The sequence below is a fragment of the Myodes glareolus genome, chromosome 16 (assembly GCF_982192425.1).
Source record: "Myodes glareolus chromosome 16, mMyoGla1.1, whole genome shotgun sequence".
In the NCBI taxonomy this organism is placed as follows: domain Eukaryota; kingdom Metazoa; phylum Chordata; class Mammalia; order Rodentia; family Cricetidae; genus Myodes; species Myodes glareolus.
Genome location: NC_142041.1, coordinates 6,949,714 through 6,969,750, shown reverse-complemented (window position 1 = coordinate 6,969,750; position 20,037 = coordinate 6,949,714). Strand labels below are relative to the sequence as shown.

Genomic DNA, 20,037 nt, shown 5'->3' with positions numbered 1-20,037 from the left:
AGGGGCAACTGCTTTGAGTTCTGAAAAGGCTGATTTGGTAATCACACATCTGCTACAAGTTATGGCCATCATAGGTATGTTAAGCCCAAATTCTGGAACCCAAATCACCATGAGACCAACTCCGATGCAAAAACACTGACTCTTTATTCACGAGTTAACTCAGGACAGCAACAGCAATGGAAACAGCACAGGGGGCTTGTGATTGGCTGTCCCCTAGTGGTAGAAGTGGGAATTCCACAGTTCCAGGCTTGAGATTGGCTGCCCTCTGATGATGTAAGGGGGCTTTCCAGGCCTGAGAGGAATTCCCAACTGCCAGTAACTGCCTGAGGCCCTGACTGGTCTGTTTTCTCTGTTCAGGGATTGGTTGGTTTTGAGTCAGGGGTAGAAATGGATCCATTTCTGGGGCCAAACTGTGTTTCTTTTTCTGGTTCTTTCTACCTTTTTAACCCTCATCTTGGGGCCAAGGCGAGTATCTTTGTTATGGCCTGAATCTAGGGACTTAGTGCATTCTTTTGGTCCTAGTTTCAGGGTTCAGGGACTTTTCTCCAGCTCTAAGATTGGGGACTAAGTGTCTCTTCCCCTGACTCTGGATCCATTTTCAGATTGTGTTTCTTCCCAAGTTGGGGCTTGGAGCCTAGCCATTTGGGGTCTGTGTGTGGGCTGCAGATCAGAGATTTTCTGGGGCCTAGGACTCTCGTCCCCCATCTAAAAGAAACTAGAGGACTCAATCATGGCTCTGAGAGAGTATACTGAGACTGTAGCACCATCAACTGTACTGTACTGACCCTCCCCATAATGAAAGTCAGCATCTTATTAAGGATACAGGGCCCAAAAGAAACTACAAACATTAAGATGAGCAGGGCCCTAGCAATGCAGTGATTAAGGTTGTTTGCCATAGGGAGGTATTGAATAAGTATGTGAGCCAGCCTTGAGCTTGTCCACGGTCCCTTTCCTTTTGGCTAATCCCTCCCTATCTTCAGTTAGCAAATCTTTCACCACCCCTGAGTGGTCCACATAAAAACACATTCTTCTTCCAATGATGTGCAAAGTCCACCTAGTAGGAATATAAGGTCTAGCCCTCTCTTGTTTTGCAGCACTACTTTGGCTAAGAAGGTTAGGGACTCTTATAAACGGGTTATTGATGTGTGATTCCCCTCTGTATGCTTTAATTACCATTACTGAATAAAGAAAACTGTCTTGGGCCTGCGCAGGGAATAGAGGTAGGCTGGGAAAACTAAACTGAAGGCTGGGAGAAAGGAGGAGGAGTTGGAGAGAAGCTATGTAGCCCTGCCAGAGCCAGACAGAACTTTATCCAGTAAGCCACAGCCATGTGACAATACACAGATTAATAGAAATGGGTTAAATTAATATCTAAGAGCTAGCCAATAAGAAGCTAGAGCTAATGGGCCAAGCAGTGTTTTAAATAATATAGTTTCTGTGTGATTATTTTGGGTCTGAGCTGCCAGAGCAGCCAGGAAACAAACAAGTGGCCTCTCCTTACAACAGGTATGGAGCTCTCTAACCTTGTATGTCCAAGTCAATAGCCGATCACAGGTCATTATAATGTCTTAGACTGCCAGTGGCCTATCCCAGTCCCTGCACCTGCTAGCCCGAGGCTTAGAAGAATGCCCAATTTAAGACCCTTTTTAGTCGGGTCTCTGCAGTTACTGGGAAATTTCTGTTTGTATGGTAAATTATCTAAGGGACCAAGTGGACTAATACATAGAAGTCCTTATATTGACTTAGTACCTGCTCACAAACGCATGGAGCAAGCCCAAAAGAGCATGCCCACCAACCATTTTTTGGAGGTAAAAGAAATCTATGAGGAGGTACCTGGACTGTACAGATGCATAGGGGTCTGTAGGTGTCAGCCACAATCTCTAAGAAAAACCAAATCCTTCAACTGCCTGTAATGTAAGCCTGGCTTACCCCTTCTGCTGCCAGCAACACAGCATGGGTTGGTCTGAGTCTATGAAATATCCATTAACAGCTACCCCTTCATAGAAAGGGAGCTTCATATCAAGACACAACCAACAGGATTGGGTGAGGTCTGATCTAATAGCATTGAGGACCTGGTAGGAGGCCTGGTAGAAGGTAGGAGCAACCTAAAATGGGGGTCTCACCCTAGAGAAGTTAGAGTAGGCGATGTAGTAGAGCGGCTACCTGGTGCTTCAGTGGGGGATAGCAGTGGTGCAGGCTGGGCCAGTTTCTTGTTGGACTATCTCTTGGGGGATTTTTTGCCTCCTAGAGGGTAGGAACTGTTACAATCAGTCATAACGTGAACAAGGTTCCTGTTCCTATTTCTACTCTTTCATACACCTGATCCCTAACATCTTCCCTGTATCCAGCCTGTTACCATCTACCTTTGGTCTGTGAAACTATTCTTACCGGGTTACAAAGGTAAGGGGTAGGCCCTGGACGGGGGATACTACGTGGAAATCGGATGTTGGGGTCAGCAAGGACAATGCCTGGCTCTCGGTGAAGGGTGATAAGATCTGTCTTTACTAGAGGTACCCACCAGATACCCAGAGGACTCAGCCCCACTCTTCACAAAAATAATCCTCCGAGTCCCTCACTACTCAGTCATCAGTCTGTCCCACTCTGGGACCTCGGAAACGGTGAGCAGCCGCTTTCCTCCTAGAGCACCCGAGGTCCTTACTGCTATCTAACCAACGGGGACCCACTGTCTCACACAGGTCAAATACTATATTGGGGAACCATATTCCAAATGGGGAAACCCTACTAATCTGCTTAACTGGGTTTCCAGGGTGCCCAAAAGTTGCCATGTAAGGTTTCGGGGTTGGTGTGAGCTACTGGCAACCCAGCTTCATGTTAGTAGAAACAGGAGCAGAGCACTGGGAGATCTGACTGCAGGTTTGAGTCTCAAGGGGTTGCTGGGGTTAGGCTTTACAACTCCGTGTGGCTCGTGCTGTCTGGACAGGCTCTGGACGGCTCTGGTGATTCTGGATCAGCCGTGCAGGTGTGGGAGTGATGTACCCATGCGGCAATGCAGTCTACTTTCATGGCAGTGGAGTGGTCAGGATCGTGACATAAGGTCCCTTCCAGCGAAGCTCTAGGGTCCTGTGTTCATGTAAACCCAGTCTCCTGTTTGGAACTGATGCAGAGTAGGAGGCGGAGCCGTCTCATACACCCAACCAACCTCGGCCTGGTGTCTTTGAACAACAAGGCTGCAGCATGGAAAAGGTATTCAAATTGACATCACCAAACTCAGTAAGTCAGAATGCATGTTTGGAAGAATAGGAGGTTTGCCCTCCAGTAGGCTTAGCATTCATTAACCAGCAAGCCAGGCACTTAGAAGCTACCAGTTCTATCTTGTCTCTAAGGCTAAACACCTTGAGATGGGATCTTCTGAATAAGTCCTCAATCTTTTGGGGGCCTAAATGGGTGGTCCGGTGGATATGTCCCAATAAGTACATGTCCATCTTCGCAGGCAGGATTAACCTCCCACTTCCAGGCAGCCACCATTCCTCTAGCCACCTGGGTTGCCAGGCTTGGGGTAGACTACAAATGAGGGCCAAGTATTCCGCATCACATCTGTCAACTCCCGAGGGCCAAGTCTGGCAGCTTAAGGTCTAGTGCTAAGGCAGCTTATTCTGCTGCCACCTTCGGGGTCTTATCCGCACACTGATTTCCCCTATCGGCTGGGGAATCCACTTTCAGGTGTCCCGGACCAAGAATGACTGCTAACTTAGCTGGGAGCCACAAGGCTTTTAACAAGTCCGGGATTTCCTGTTTATTTTTGATAGTTCTTCCTTAGCTGTCAGGAGCCCCCACTCTTGGTATATAGCATCATGTATGTGTGTTATGGCAAATGCATAACAGCTGTCATACATACATCAAGCCTCTTGTTCTTATTCGTTGCAAGGCCTTAGGGCAACCAATTCAGCTTTCTGGCTGATGACCCTGGAGGGGACACTTCAGCCCAATTCCTCTTCCTCCATCACCACTGCTGTGCCCACATACCTTTTCCCCCTAATGAAACTGCTCCTATCAGTATATAGGTGAGTTCTACATCAGGCATTGGTTGGTCTCTCAAAACAGGTCATGTCCCGTGTACTTGGGTAAGTATCTGGGAGAAGTCATGAATCAGTTGATCCAGATTAGGGTCAAGAAGTAAGATAGCAGGTTTTAAGCCACTGACAAGGCAAAGTGTATGTGTGTTGGGGGGAGTAAGTAGGAGGGTCTGGTAGTGGGTCACTCTCGTATGTGTGTTGGGGGAGGTTAAGCAGGAGGGTCTGGTAGTGGGTCACTCTCGTATGTGTGTTGGGGGAGGTTAAGCAGGAGGGTCTGGGAGTGGGTCATTCTCGCATTGCTCAGCCAGCATGAGAAGCTGCTTGAGAATTCCTCCTACTGTATGAGCTGTGTTACGATCAGTTCTTGCCCCAGCATAAGCCTGTCTACATATCTGACAAGTAAAGCTATGGCCACTATGATTCTCAGGCATGAGCCACCTTGAGGCACTGGGGTCTAGTCTCTTTGAAAGATAAGCCACTGGTCTTCACCAGGGTCCAAGCATTATTATCTAATTATCATTATGTATAATTCATTTTTGCTTAGCTTCAAATCAGCTTCTTGATTTAAAAAGTATTAAAAATATAAAGACCAAAGCTTTACACAATTTGTAGCACAAGATTAAGTGCTGAGTTCCATCAAATAGTCATATATACAAACAATGGAGAAAATTAAGCCATGACAGATCTTCAGTACAGAAACTACACATGTGGGGTCTTCATTTGAAAGGAAGGGACGTTATTTCCTCAATACTTAGGTATGAGCTGCATATCCTGACTCTTCCCAAAGAACCCAGCATGGAATGGAAAAAGAACTAACTTTACAATGGCAAAGATTATTTCAGACAGGTGACCAAGGGTCATCATCAACCATGATAAATCAGGGCAGGATAGAGCCTAACTCAATCCAACATCGATTCACAAACAAAGCATGGCTGGAGAGTTGGCTTAGCAGTTAAGAATACTTGATACTTAACCAGGCGGTGGTGGCGCATGCCTTTAATCCCAGCCTTTCAGGAGGCAGAGGCAGGCGGATCTCTGTGAGTTCGAGCCCAGCCTGGTTTACAGAGAAACCCTGTCTCTCCTAAAAAAAAAAAAAAAAAAAAAAGAGCTCCAGTTCTAGGGGATCCTAGAGATCCTAGATGCTTTCTTCTGACCTCTGTGAGCACCAGACAGCAGGCAAAGCACTCAACACAAAACCAAACAATAACAAGGTACACATACACGCAGGCAAAACACAAAACAAACACAAAAAAATATTCAAACAGTCCCATCTTAAATGGCAGCCTACAAAACATTTCATCAGCTTTCTTAAAATTTTTCAGTCATGAAAAACAAGGCAAGGCTCAAAACTGTCACAGGCTAAAGGAAACTACGGACACAGTATTTGAATGTGGTATATCTAAAAGTGCTTGTGGAGGGATAAAAACACAGGTAAAGTCCTGTCACTGTGATGGAGCCCATTATTTAGGACGCGGAGGCGGGAGGTTCAGAAGTTCAAGGCCAGCTTGAGCTGGCTACAGACAGTAAGAGACCCTGTCTAAATAGGTTACAGTCCCACCCAGAACCCTGTAAATTGGTTATGATAGTATACACCTGTGATCCCATTAAGTTCAAAATTATCCTCAACTACAAACAGAATTCAAGGCCATCCTGAGAGTCATGGGAACCTGTGTCAAAGCCAAACAAAGAAACCAACAGGCATTAGGTAAAAACTAAGGACTAAAGGCCTGTACCTGTCATCCTGACAGAGGGCTGAAACTGTTTTAATTTCTGGTAAGGAGGAAGGGTATATAAGAGCCAGAATGACTTGTATTTACTGATCATCAATTCTGATTGGCTGATATGGAAGAAGTCTCTGTATACTACCAAATTTAATCTTTTTTATCAAAACATATTAGCTATACAAAAGAGTTCACCATGACATTCTAAGGCTGCATAAAACCTTGATCCTATTTCTCTCCCATCATCCACCCTTGTTCAGTCTCTCTTTAAACAGTCCCTTTCTATACCATGCCCTCCCAACGTGCTGAGGATCAAACTCATGATAGGTAAGTGCTCTACCACTGAGCCATTCCTCTGTCTTTAATCTTAACCTAGGTTTTGCATGAGAAAACGTGCCATACTCATCTTTCTGGATCTTATCTCCCTTAATATTATGTCCCAGTTCCATCAATTTTCCTGCAAATATAACTTTGTTCTTTATAACTGAAGAATACTCGATTGTGTATGTCTAGCATATTGTCTTTATTCATTCATGTGGACAATGTAAAGCTGATTCTGTCATTTAGGACTTGTGAATATCGGTGTCATAATAAATGCTTGTACTTACTTGGTTTTTCCATACAGTTTCTCCATACAGCCTTGGTTGTCTTATAACTTACTCTGTAGAGTAGGCTGGCTTAGAACTCACAGAGACCCATCTGACTGCCTCTCAACTGCCACTACTGCCCAGGTTGGTGACCTTGTTTTTGTTTTGTTTTAATGTTGACTCAATTCCTTTGGGTGTATGCCCAAGAGAATCATCCTAATTTTGCCTTCACTATGGCTACTCTGCTCACATAACGATAAGGATAGGGCTACAGTACATTTCTAATGACTTTATTTACATTTACTTATTTTGGCTCGGCATATGATAAGACAAACCCTATGTGAACAAAAGCCCTCGTTTTTCAGTATATCTTGGCCAAGCTCACCCAGACGGGCCACCAGTTTGGCTTTTCAGGACAGTGTAACTTAGACTGGTCTCCAACTCAGTATGGAGCTAAGGTTGTAGGCCATCTGTTTTGCTTATACTCATTTGAGAGAGAGAGAGAGAGAGAGAGAGAGAGAGAGAGAGAGAGAGAGAGAGCGTGCGCGAGCGCTTTCTCGTCACCACAGGTTAGGTCACTAAGCTGTACAAGACGACAGGAACTGCAGAAGAAGGCAGCTCCCGCCTCTCTAGAGCCATGATAAGCATTACTGGTTGTTAGGCCTAGGACTCTCTGTGCCTCTCCCACAGATTCTGTCGCCTACGTGTCACTGGGGGAGAACGAGCTTTTGGCCGGAGTAAAAGACTGCCCTCGGAATCCAAAGGTGCATGCGCTGGGTCCTTCCCGGGCTCCGAGGGGCGCATGTCGGGAAGGGCCCGCGCGGCGGTTGGGCCGGGCGGGGGAATCTTTGTTTCCGGAGCTGCGGCCCGGCCGCCGCGGGGCTGTGCGCGGAGTGTCACCCGCACACCCGGCCTGTGCGCGTGCAGGCCTCCTGCGAGGTGACGGGAGCGCCGAGCCGGAACGCCCGATGGCGGCCCGCCACGTCCCAGCAGCGCTCGCTCTCTGCTCGCCGGCGGGCGGGCGACTCTCCCGCGCAAGCCGTTAGCGCGGGCTCCGCAGGGCGCGCTGGCGGCGGGACAGGGCGGGGCGGGGCGCGCGGCCGGGGCTGTGCGCACGTGGTGCGGCCCGTCCTGCCCCCCGGCCGGGTCCCACGGACTGATGGCCGGCCCGGGACGGCGCCCGGAACCGGGACGAGGAGGGGAGGGCGCGGCGCGAGGGGTTCCCGCGCGCCGGCGGGGCGCGAGGATGCGGCGGACACGTACCTGCTCCCAAGGCTGCTTTCTGTGCGCGGCCGGACCGGGGCGGTCGAGCGGCTCGTCCACCGGCGACTGGCTCCGGCGCCGCACGTGGCGGGCCGCGCGCTCCGCCGTGTTTACATTCCGCGGCCGCTCCACGTTGTGCCGCCGTCCTCTCTCGCCATTGGCCGGCTCGGCGGCCGCTGCCTGGCTCCTCCCGGAGGGGCGGGCCCTCGGCTCCCGCTCCCCCGCGTTGCAGGGAAGACCCGGCTTCCCCGGGGCCTGGGAGGGCCCCGCTCCCTGTCCTGCGGGGCCAAGCCGTAGCGGCCCGGCGCCCCGAGATCGGACAGCCATTGTGGGGTGTGGGGGAGAGGAGCGAGCCGGAGGGCGGGCGGGAGCTGGTGGGGGCGCCCCGTCAGCCCGCTGCAGCCGCGGCGCGCGCAGGTGGAGTACCGAGCGGGACGGAGGAGCGCGGTCCGGGAGGGCAGCCCTGCGGCCACTCGGCGCCCGCCCGTCCGTCAGCCCGCGCGCACTGAGGGCAGGGCAGGGAGCGGCGCGCGCGGGCGAGCTGGGCGGGCGCGGGCGGGCGGGCGGGGGAGGGGAAGGCGCCCGCCGAGGTGTCAGTCTGCGGCGCATGCGTGCGGGGCGGGCCTGACCAGGCCTATATATTGAGTTGGCGCCGGCGCCAGCTGAGCCGAGCTGTAGCGGGTCTGGCGGTGAGGAGTTGCTGGCCGCAGCGGGGTGCGGGAGGGAAGGGGACCTGGGCTGGCGGGAGCCGCGGGAAAGGAGAAACGGGGGGCCGAAGAGCTGGGAGCCCGCCTGGGGCGACCGTGTTCCCGAGGTCGGTCCCTGTCTGACAGGATCCGTGTCAGGGGGCCCGGGAGAGGCGCGGGGTGAGGGTACCCCCAGTGAGGGGCCGCGGGAAAGCCTCTCGGGCCACCCTCATTTGGGCAAGATCTCCCGCGCGAGAGGATGGAAGTGTGGGTCCCTTTACGGGGGAAACATTCTTGAACAGAGCTTCCTCATTTAATCCCCCCCCTTTTTCCCTTTTGCTCTACTGGAATTGGGGTCCTGTCGCCCCTGCAAGCGGCACTGCCCGCCGGGCGGGGCCGGGAAGGAGGGAAGGGAGCCTGGAGGACGTGACACCAGGCTTGGGTCCCTCCACCCCCTGCTTCCCCGCCACCGCGGCTCTCCAATTTGGCGCGGAACCGGCTTCTCCAGAGCCCGCTCTTAGAGGCTCGCCCAGGCGCCTGGCGGGCCGAGGCCGGGACGAGCCTTTCCCACCCTTGATGCACAGGGAAATGCGTGAATACCCGAAAAATACTCATCTCAAGGGTGCTGGGGAACAGCGCAGATCTCTGAACGCACTCACTTTCCGAGTGTAATTCGGTTGAGGAAATGAGGGCATATATGTAAAATTATTATGAGATAGTTAATGTATTTCGGAAGATGACCTGGATTTTTTTTTTAAAAGGCTCAGGCCACCTTCTGGTAACGTTAGCTGTTCATTTCTGAATCAATTTTAATTGGCACTTGGAGAACATGAATGAATGAATGTGTTCTTGATTTTGATTTTTCTTCCCTATTTAGCGTTTCATAGACCTTAAAGAAGAGAATGTCGAGACGCAGGTAACACTGTCAGTCTTGGAGACATGTTTGAAAATTAGTTGCTGCCTATGAAATCCATGACTTACTAATTAAACTTCCTGTCTAAAACCCATCACAGTAGCCGTTTACAAGCTAAGCAGCAGCATGCCCAGCCCAGCCAGCCAGACTCCCCGCAAGAAGCCCAGATAATTCAGGCCAAGAAGAGGAAAACAGCACAGGTGATTTAAGGAAAATGAGGGAGAAAGGGAGGAGGTTCTTTCTGAGAGCTTAGCTTATAATGGTCTTTTCTATTCTCCAGGATGTCAAAAAAGGAAAAGAGGAGATCACCAAGAAGCATCAGTACGAGATTCGGGTAATGTAGAACTGGACTGGGTGGATTGGGGAAGGGTACAGTAGTGTGTCACTGCCTTAACGGTGGAAAGATTCCTCGGACACTTGGAATGCTCTCAGAGGTTGACAGGAAGCAGCTGCTGGGAGCTGGCTGGTCCACCAGGCCCGCCTATATACTGCTCTTTGTGCACTTCCAGACTACAGGCGAGGGTCCTAATCGCTACTGAGTTGGCACAAGAAGGATGTGAGATCATTGGCAGCCTGGCAAGCAGCCTTTTGCGCCCCCTTCCTCCTATGTTCACTTGGAGATGGTAATTCTTCCCAAAAGATCCTCTAAGTGACTCCATTTGACTGAATTTTTAAGTCTTTTGCATTCAAGTTTTCTCAACCAGAAAACACTTGTTAAAAAAGAACTTTTATTTAAAAAAAAAAAGTATCCCTGCTAAAATTTCTAAATTCAGAGAACTGCAACTTCTGTTAAAGAACTTCTTTCTTTTAAAGTTATTTTACACTAGAGATGCATTCGTTATTGTTTCAATTTTTAAAGGAATGTCTTGTGGTATTATTTAATTTATGAAGGCTGGTATGAATTCTATGGCTTTAAAATAAGTTTTTCTCTTTCTGTTTTGAAACGACAGAATTGTTGGCCGCCTGTACTGTCTGGAGGAATCAGTCCTTGCATTATTATTGAAACACCCCATAAAGAAATAGGAACAAGCGACTTCTCTAGATTTACAAATTACAGATTTAAAAACCTTTTTATTAATCCTTCACCTCTGCCAGATTTAAGGTAAAAAAATAATGTCAGTAATTTGTTATCAAAGGTTAAAACAGTAAAATTAAAATAATGCCTTCTGTTTTCTTTTGACTTCATTGTAAGACAGAGAAACCAGTTTACTATTTTAGTATTTCCCTTATTGAGAAATAAGTATCATTCTTTGTGAGGCAATATTATTTGCAAGTGTTAGCAACTGATATATTTAAAACTCATACTCTTTTTCACTTGCTTGGTACATGCTTCCAGACTTAGCAGAACTGAACTATTATTTAAATGTAGCTTTAATAGTTGTCTAATTAAGATGGGAACATTTTAAATAGACAGCATTTTCAATTGACTTAACCCACTTAATTCCTTACCAGTTATGACATGACTAAGAGGTACAAGCTTACAGAAAACATTGATGTAATAATTGACATTTAATTTGAATGAGCAAATTCATAGAGTTTGATACTTCAATAAATCATCCCCACCCCTGCTACTTTGTTCCACTTTAACCTCATAAGTGATACTGACCCATAAGTGGTGCTGTTGATGTATATTTCAGTGTTGGGACTTACTTAGCATTGTGTTCATATATTTTAAATATTTTTCTAGTTTGCTTTTAAAAGTTACCTTGAACCATAACTTTTATAAACTATAAGGAAGGATTGTACAGCATTCCTGAAATTTATCAATAAGTGGAAATCTTGGAGTTGACCCCAAGAGCTACTTTTTCCAATTTGTAAGTTGGAGTTGGGTGTCTGAAACGTGGAGTTATGCTAGTGCAAACGGAACTTATACCGATGACCGAATATAAATTATGTGCCCCCTCCCTGCCCTCTGTAGCTGGGGATGTTCACAGGAGGTTTGGCACAACATGCTGCAGAAGGAGAGCAGATACGTACATGGCAAACATTTTCAAGTTCTTCACTCTGACCTGGAACCACAGATGAGGTCAATACTTTTAGACTGGCTTTTAGAGGTATGTTCTAAAATTAGAAATGTCTTGTGTCTATAAGGAAGAACTATTTGGATGGTTGTGTGCTGTCCCTGTGACTTCAGGGTGTGCTGTCCCTTACCTTTTGCGGGGCACAAGCTGTAGTTTGTGGCACCTAAAGTAGAATATGACTTGGGTTTTTTTTCCTCCCTTGTAGTGCTGGGAATTGAACCTAGGGTCTTGTGTGTGTTAGGCCAGCACTTAGCTACAATCCCAAATCAAATACCTTTTTTAAGAGTAAAATCAGGAGTTGGTGGCATATCCCAATGATAGTGTGGTCCTCAGTAACAAAGCAGAGTAAAATCCTAAGAACACATCTTTTAAGATCCAACCCAAAACAAAATCAGAAATCCCTGACATGCCAGGTTTGGGTCTCTGTAAGGTGCTGAAGGTGAACAGTTTACTGGGGTAGTACAAGCAAATGAACAAGCTTAGGCTTCAGAGCCCTCAGACATCTTCTACCTGCATCATCAAAGCCAAATCATGAATTTTGATTTTATACCCTAAACCAAAAGGCTTTGTATACCCAGAGACCCTAAGTCCTCTAAATCCCATTTAGCTTCCTTTATAATGTATTCCTGTTCAGGTCAGGTGTATTGCATACTGAAACCTTGTTTCAGAAGGGGGGGGGGGCATCATACCATAAATGTAAGGAGTATCAGTAAGCCTGGAATCTATAGATCTATGTAAACATTTTTTTTCTTACTTGGGTCCATTCCTTTTCTCTAGATTATTATAAATTCCTTATTATTATTGCTGAGGAAACAATTACTTGATGTTAAAGATTTATAAGTTTCAAGGAAGCTAGTACAGGTTAATGATATCTCAAAATAAGGGGCAGGTGGGGTGTGTGTGTGTGTGTTTATGTATCTTAATGGTGAAATGCTTGCCTAACACACAGTGAAGCCCTGGGTTTAATCCCTAATTGGGGCGAGGATGTAGATTCATTCTAAGGGAGGAAGACTTTGGGTGGGTGGCCTGTGGGTAGAAAAACATATATGGTATCTCAGAAATTATCAGAAATGTTTCCAAGACAATAAAATGAGGTTGTGTTATCAGGTATGACTAGAAGTTTTTACTTTGTATGATGACAAATTTATTTTTAATCTGAATGTAAAAGTAAATTCATTGTTTGAAAAATCTTAAACTGACCATACATGGAAAAGACAATCTTTTTGAAATGCAATATCTATCCCTGGTTTTAAGATTTTAATTATGTATAACCTGAGTGCAGGTGCTCAGGTCAGAAGAGGGAATCTGATCTCCTAGCACTGAGGTTGTAAGCAATGATGAGGTGCCTAGATTCTGGTACTAGGAGTCAGTAGGTTTTGCTTCTGAGCTGTTCACCCCAGGTATCATACTCCTGATTTTAAAATAGTATAAGACAGAAACAGAATAGTTTTTTAATATACTCAGTGTTTGCTTTAAACTCATCTATTACTGTTCCTATTTTCTCATTTCCAGAAAGGAGATAATGGCATGCATTTCATAGAGTAACTCTGAAAGTTAAAAACTTTGCTTTATGTGTGGGAATAGCAATATTTATTCACAATAGTGAAGATGAGGGTAATTCCCACTAAACCAAAGTCATGGAAAGATTTACCACCAATGTTTATATTAGCTTGCAATAAAATACAAAAAGGAAAATTGTAAAAGTAGGAGAATGTGGATGATAAGAGCCTCGCTGTCAGTACATGCTAATCCCTCACTTATAGCGCTGGCATCCTAGAGAGGTTAGCCTCTTTAGTCCATCATTTAGTATAATAAAGGTGACTTTATAACTTGGGTAAGTTCTAAAGATGACATCTGAACACTTGGTTCTTCAGGTATGCGAAGTCTACACACTTCATAGGGAGACATTCTACCTTGCCCAAGACTTTTTTGACAGATTTATGTTGACACAAAAAGATGTAAATAAAAATATGCTTCAACTCATTGGGATTACCTCATTGTTCATTGCTTCTAAACTTGAGGTAAGTTCTTAAATTTCATCACATAGTCTTACTGGCAACCTAGTTTTTAAGTGAACACATTAATCTCAGGATACTATTTTCTGTATTAAATATTTAGGGAACAGGGATTGTTTTATTATAGTGAGGATGGAAGAAATTATCATAGGTCTTTATTTTAGTCTCTAGTTCGTATAGTTTATCTATATTATATTAGGCTCTAGTTTAGATGAGGAATAGTATGACTGACTCATACACAGTCCTCTCCTTCCTCCCCCTGCCCATACTGGGGATTGAGCCAAGGACCTTATCCATCTTTCACAAGCACTTTGAGACAGGGGTCTCTCAAGGTAGCCTTGGCTGGCCTGGAAATTGCTATGTAGACCTCAAAGAAATTTGCTTGCCTCTGCTTCTTGACTTCTGGAATTAAAAAATTACCAGTAACTTGCCTTTGTTTTGTTTTGTTTTTTTAAGGTACAGATGTAACCAAAGCAAGCATAAGCCCAGTATTTTTTTGATAAATATGCTTTTTTACTAAGTTAATGTGTTCAGTTTCTAGACTTTATTGTTTTGAGTGGTCCAAGCTGGCTTTGAACTCACTCTGCAGCTGGAAGATGATGACCTTGGCCTTCCTGTCTCCACTTCCCAAGGAATAGGATTACAGGGCTATATGCAGTGCTAGAATTTTCTACACATTAGGCAAGCACTCAACCAAATCAAATGAACCACACCCCAACTTTTTTTATAGAGTATCTTGTTTTGGTCCTACCACCGGACTAGACAGTATTTAAAAGGTTGCTATTCTTTCTTAATTGAAATAGCAGATCAAGATATATACTGTTTATCAACTAAAATCCAAAGTCAACTCTAGACAAAGAATCCTTGGAAATCAGCACAGTAGCTAGCCACAGATAACTACATACAAAAAAACTTACATGGTTTTGATATATAGTTACTTTGTGAAGCTGTCCTTAAAACTGAAGCCCACATAGTCTGTATATAACTTTTGTTTTTATTTAAAATGCTTAATAAAAATTTTCTAAATTGAAGGAAATCTACGCTCCCAAACTCCAAGAGTTTGCTTATGTCACTGATGGTGCTTGCAGTGAAGTAGATATCTTAAAGATGGAACTCAATATCTTAAAGGTAATAATAATGTCCTTTCTTAGTTGCAGCTTTGTTATATAATAGGAGTGAACTTCAGATATAACAGAGCCAAACTTAGGGGCAATGAGATGACTCAGCAAGTTAATTGCCAGAGAGGCGTGACAACATTTTGATTCCTGGGGAACCCACGTGGTATAAAAAGTTGTCTCTGACCTCTACATGCAAGACACAGCATGTGCCTACCCCAAAAAATAAAATAATTTTGAACAAATTTTTAAAGAGAGCCAAAATTGATGTCTTATTCTGAGCACAGAATTCTATAAGTTAATGCAGCAAAAATACTGGTATTGATTGATGGTTGGTGAGGAACTTAACCTCTCAACTCTACTGTATACATTATGTAATACATGCATATATATGTAGTTACTAATGGACTTTTTAAAATTTCATTGACAGGCTTTAAAATGGGAACTTTGTCCTGTAACAGTCATTTCCTGGTTGAATCTTTTTCTCCAAGTTGATGCTGTTAAAGATGTTCCTAAGGTTCTTCTACCTCAGTATTCCCAGGAGACATTCATCCAGATAGCTCAGGTACTGACCCTGTTTCTGAACATAGCTAATGTTATTGTTGATGACAGATTTGGATAGTGTATTCAGAAGTCCTGGGCTACACAACAAAGTGGCATACTGAGTTAAATCTTACTTGACAAAACCCTTTTGAACCATAAGATACTGTCCCTAGCATTTACATGATTCTAGAAAAGAAAGTCTTAAACTTTTATGAGCATTCCCTCCCCCCGCCTCTTTTAAGGGCTTGGGATTGGAGTAAAATATCTTTGATATAAAATGGAGAAAATGTTCACAGCCAGTTGTCTTTAGAGTTTTATTTGTTTTCAAGACTATGTAGCTCTGCCTGTCCTAGAATTCACTGTGTAGACCTGGCTGGCCTCAAACTCAGAGATTCACTTGTCTCTGCCTCCCAAGTGGGATTAAAGGTGGCATATGCCACTATACCCAACCTGCTGTTATTTAATCTAATTAAACTGCATTACTCAATATTCTATCTGTAGTAGTATTTCACTTCCAGCTCTTTTCCAGTTTATGCCACTTTCTTGCCTGATGAGTCCAAAAACTTCCTGAACAGGAACCGCCTCACCCTCTGAAAATCTAGCCTTTATAGCACTAGCTGCTGTTCGCGTCTTGCATTACCAAGATGATATTTACCTATCTACTTGATGCTAAGAATACTGCATTCTAGCCTGTCCAGTTTACCGTGTTCTTTTTAAAGTGAATTTTCCTGGATTTAGAATCTTACAGTAGCTTCAATAAACTTTAGTGGTGCTCTAACTTCTAGAATGCCTTTATAACTTAACTAGACTACTTCTAGCTTTCCCTGCCTTCAGCTGCTCACCTTGGCTAAGGAAGAAAAGTATTCCTTGCTTATTTCATAATAAGAAATATTACCTTTGGTAATGTCCTTCTATCTCAAACATTCTCTACCCGCCAATTCTTCTGCCTAGTTTATTATCTAATTTAGAAGCCTTCACTAGCTTTTTCCAATCTAGCTGAAGTGCACACCCTGCTAATATATTATCACTCTCTTCCTACAACCCTGTCCTGGTTTTTACTCCTTCCCTGCAATCCTGGGACTGGGCGTGGGTTATGTTTTTACCTTAGAGTTGGCAGCGATGGTATATAAGCTATAAAATAGGAACGTATTCATCTTTTAAATCACTTAAACTTTTTGCTTTTTCCTGGTCAGCTTTTAGATCTGTGTATCCTTGCTATTGACTCGTTAGAATTCCAATACAGAATTCTGGCAGCTGCAGCCTTATGCCATTTTACCTCCATTGAAGTGGTTAAGAAAGCCTCAGGTATGACTATTTTGTTCATTTTTAATGGAACTCAGGAACTTTAACACTTATCAAGCTCACAATTTAATAATTTACTGATTATGTTTTCTGTGAAAAGTACTTTATAGCCTTTAGTGTATCTCCACAAGCAAACTAATATGTGAAAATTAAACTCATTTGAAGTAAATAAGCACAATTCTCTTTATGAATGTGCACTGGTTAAAAAGCTCTGAAGAGGGCCTGAAAATGTGGCTCAGTGCTTAAGAGCACATACTACTCTTGGAGAAGAGCACAGCCTGTGACCCAGCACTTGGGAGGCCAGATCAGGAGGGCAGCCAGCCTGGACTTCAGAAACTAGGAATTCTGCCAGCTTTGGCTCATATAAAGTTTGATAAACATGTGATCATTTCTTTGGGTTTTTAAATGACTTAAAAATTAGAAGCAGAACAAAGTACATTGGCATAACTTTAACATTTTATTAACTTTTCCAATTTAGGTTTGGAATGGGAGGACATTTCCGAGTGTGTAGACTGGATGGTGCCTTTTGTCAGTGTAGTCAAAAGTATAAGTCCAGTGAAGCTGAAGACCTTTAAGAAGATAGCCATGGAAGACAGGCACAATATCCAGACACATACAAATTATTTGGCTTTGCTGGTATGTTTTTTTGTTTGTTTTGGGGATTGGTTATTCTTTTAAAATTCTGTCATTGTATTTTAGATCTTGCTATCTAGGTAAGTCCTGCAACTGATGGAAAGGGTACTATGGATCACTATTTCAAACAGTTATATAAGATCATAAAGGAGAAAATAACAGTCACTCTGATTTTAAAATGTAAAGGAAATAATAAAATTAAGGCAACTTGGTGCCACAAGCAGTAGGGAGGCTGAGGCAACAGGATCATGATTTCAAGGCCAGCCTGGGCCACACAGTAAGACTGTCAAGAAAAATACTGCTGTGAAACAGCTCAATCAAAACCAGCAGTTGAGATAAGAAACTAAAAACGTGTTTTTATTGTTGTTTTGAGAGGGCTTACTGAAGTTAGCTATATAGACCAGGCTGGCCTCGAGTTCATAAAGATCTGTCTGCCTCTGTCTCCTGAGTGCTGGGATTAAACAACTGGCTTAAGTCTTAAAGTAAGCTTGATAGTTTCAAATAATATCTGTTTTACCTTACTATATACTTGTTTTATCTTAGCTGTTAATTGTGGTATAATTCCTTCATGTGTACAGAGTGAAGTGAACTATGTGAGCACCTTCAGAAAAGCAGGGCAGTTGTCGCCAGTGTGTAATGGCGGGATTATGACACCACCGAAGAGTACTGAAAAACCACCAATAAAACCCTGAAGTTAACATCAAATTGGAATTGAAAAAATACTGAATAAGGTTCATACAAATGAGTAAGTTTACAGGAAAGTAGTGTTGTGGCTATCCTTGCCCACTGAGGAGTTACACTGCCATTTTATTTAAAAACTACATCAGTTTGGTGGCACTAAATGCCTAGGGTACATGAAGCCGTGGGCTCAATCCCCAGCACTACAAAAGAACAAAACAAACTTCCAAAAAAAAAAAAGTTGGCACTAAAGAAATTTCCTCTAGCTGTTCATAAGAAAAGAGGACTTGTTTACAGGGGTGACTTCACACCCAAGGACAGTGGCTAGAAGCCAGCAACAATTGGTGCTATAGCAGTTTGTTTGTTACTGTGTTTCTCTTGATAAAGTAGGATTTTATCATTGGACTATGGACTAAACTAGTGATACTCAAAAGATACATCACTGACACACAACTTTGATTCCTAAGTTCCTACACTCTTGAATGGTGCAATTTGTCTTTTGAAAATGAAATTTAAACTTATTTACAAAGAATGTTTTGTAATACAGTGACTAATTTATCTAAAGCTGTTTGTAACAAACAATGATAAAACTTGAATTTTTACAAATGGTGAAGCTCAATCTGTTTTTAGTTTGTCTTACCATAATATTTCTTAATCAGTAAGGCATGAACCAAATGTTTAAACTGTTCTAAACAATGGGAGAACCAAAGAAATTATAAACAAGATAAATGCTTTGGCTTCTGTGGGGTTTTACTTGATCTAAAGGTTGCTTTATGACCTTTTCATACATCACATCTGGGTAAAACTTTAATGCCTTTTCAAACTATTTACATAGGAAAGTCACTTTATTGCACTAAGCTACCCCTAAGTATTTTTGAAATATAGTGTGAAACTAAGGCTTTATGTTTGCAAAACTGGCAGTCCATTTTTAAGCCCCATCTTATGAGATGAACTTAACATATGACCTAAACTTTCTATTTTCTATGGCAGAAAAAATATTAAATGTATACTGACTCCTAGAAATCTATTTATTTAAACTTGTTGTATATAGATTAGCTACTTATACATTAAATATTTTAAGTTAGCCTTTGAAAAAGAAATTTGGGCCTAAAAAGTCAATTTCATTAGAAAAAAATGACGCCAGGTTGCCAGACATGAAAACCTTTTCTCCTTGAAGAAATTGTGAACTATTTGTTAATGTGTGACGTTGTTGTATAGTTTTTGTTAATAAAACTAGTTTGCTTCAGTTTTTGTCTGAAAAGAAAACACCACTAAATTGTACATATGTATTATATAAACTTCATCTTTTAATACTGTTTACTTTTAGCCCATGTTTAAAAAATAAAAGTTTAAAAAATTAACTAACTGCTTAAAAGTAAAGTTTTGCCATTGCTTGTAGAAACTTCTTTTTCCTTCTCTGTGCTGCCAGCTGCAATACTTCTTCAGGGTTGCTCGCGTTCAACTCTGTTTGGCCAATGGCTTTGATCTTAAAACAGAAAAGTATTATCAGAAATTTAGTTAACAACAAAAAAAAATCAAGTCTTCCTAGTAGTACACATAAGTCAAAGTTAAAATAACTAAACAATTATAAAATATAAGAGCTACAGAAAAATCAACAGCTGTTGCACTGAAAGGAAGAGGCTGACTGGGGGTGGGATTACAAACCACACAGAAGGACATCAAAAGAGGCCATGGACAAAACGGGTAATAGTAAATAATAAAACTGGAAAATGACAGTGTAGATGCCTGACACAGATTAAAAGTAGTAAGTAAAACTGGCTAGAGTGGCCTCTAATGTGATAAAAGATACGGGGCTTTAAAAATAATATAGTTGGGGGTCAGGTATGGTAGCACACACCTTTGCCTTAGGCATATGATCTCTGTGTTTAAGACCAGCCTAATCTTCATAGTGAGTTCCAGGGCCCCTAGGGTTACATAGAAAAACTGTCTCCTCACGGGCTATTGCTACTGTCCTTGGTTGCCTCCCAAAGAGAAAGGTAAATTACCCACTCTTGAAGACATGATATACTTCACAGGGCCCAGAGTCTCCTGACCTGCATCTGATCTAAAAGTCTCGTGAAGACTAGCTCCCGTGGTACCAGAAGGCATCATACAAGCTTCCAAAGGAAGTAAGCAAGCAGCAGTCCTACTTAGCTGTGCTTCCTGTGAACCACAACCAGCATGGCACAATAACCCCAAGGGTGCAGTAGTGTCACTCACCCTTGGTGGTAACTGACAGCTCTCTAATCGGACCTAAGATCATGCCTTGTACTGGAAACCTGTCCAACTCCCAAGGCTACTGAAGCCATGGATCTTGAAAGAGTCTACAACCACTTTATTGTCCTCATAACCACTTTATTGTCCTCATACCCACAGATAAGTGTGGTCCTCACTCTATCAAAGAAACTTCTCTTTGCACCAGACAGAGACCATTACAGAAAACCTCAACTGATCAAAGTTGAAACCCAGTCACAACAGATATATCTACAAAGTAACTCCCACACTTAAGACTCAGGAATCATTTTG

At 43.4% G+C, this 20,037-nt stretch overlaps 2 protein-coding genes across 7 annotated transcripts in view; one reads left to right on the top strand and one right to left on the bottom strand.

The window, feature by feature from the left end:
- Nucleotides 1-6,978: 6,978 nt before the first annotated feature.
- On the top strand, nucleotides 6,979-18,872 carry Ccne2 (cyclin E2). Of its 5 annotated transcripts, none has more exons than XM_087897065.1 (12): nucleotides 6,979-7,106; nucleotides 9,169-9,207; nucleotides 9,305-9,404; nucleotides 9,485-9,538; nucleotides 10,155-10,306; nucleotides 11,123-11,258; nucleotides 13,100-13,246; nucleotides 14,273-14,368; nucleotides 14,786-14,920; nucleotides 16,092-16,203; nucleotides 16,679-16,836; nucleotides 17,412-18,872. In XM_087897065.1, exons 2-12 carry the CDS (start codon nucleotides 9,194-9,196, stop codon nucleotides 17,523-17,525), a joined length of 1,218 nt encoding a protein of 405 aa, XP_087753191.1. In that variant the 5' UTR covers nucleotides 6,979-7,106; nucleotides 9,169-9,193; the 3' UTR covers nucleotides 17,526-18,872. The 5 variants fall into 5 exon arrangements, with proteins under 5 accessions (XP_087753191.1, XP_085533139.1, XP_048276673.1 ...); XM_085677013.2 differs by lacking the exon at nucleotides 6,979-7,106 and adding an exon at nucleotides 7,999-8,022; XM_048420716.3 differs by lacking the exon at nucleotides 6,979-7,106 and adding an exon at nucleotides 8,212-8,294.
- Ints8 (integrator complex subunit 8) overlaps nucleotides 18,799-20,037 on the bottom strand; it is a 52,068-nt gene continuing 50,829 nt past the window's right edge. For both annotated transcript variants that reach the window (XM_085677012.2, XM_085677011.2), the window contains one exon: nucleotides 18,799-18,997. In XM_085677012.2, the coding sequence (XP_085533138.1) occupies nucleotides 18,970-18,997 (28 nt within the window). In that variant the 3' untranslated portion in view covers nucleotides 18,799-18,969. The remainder of the gene's footprint in view (nucleotides 18,998-20,037) is intronic.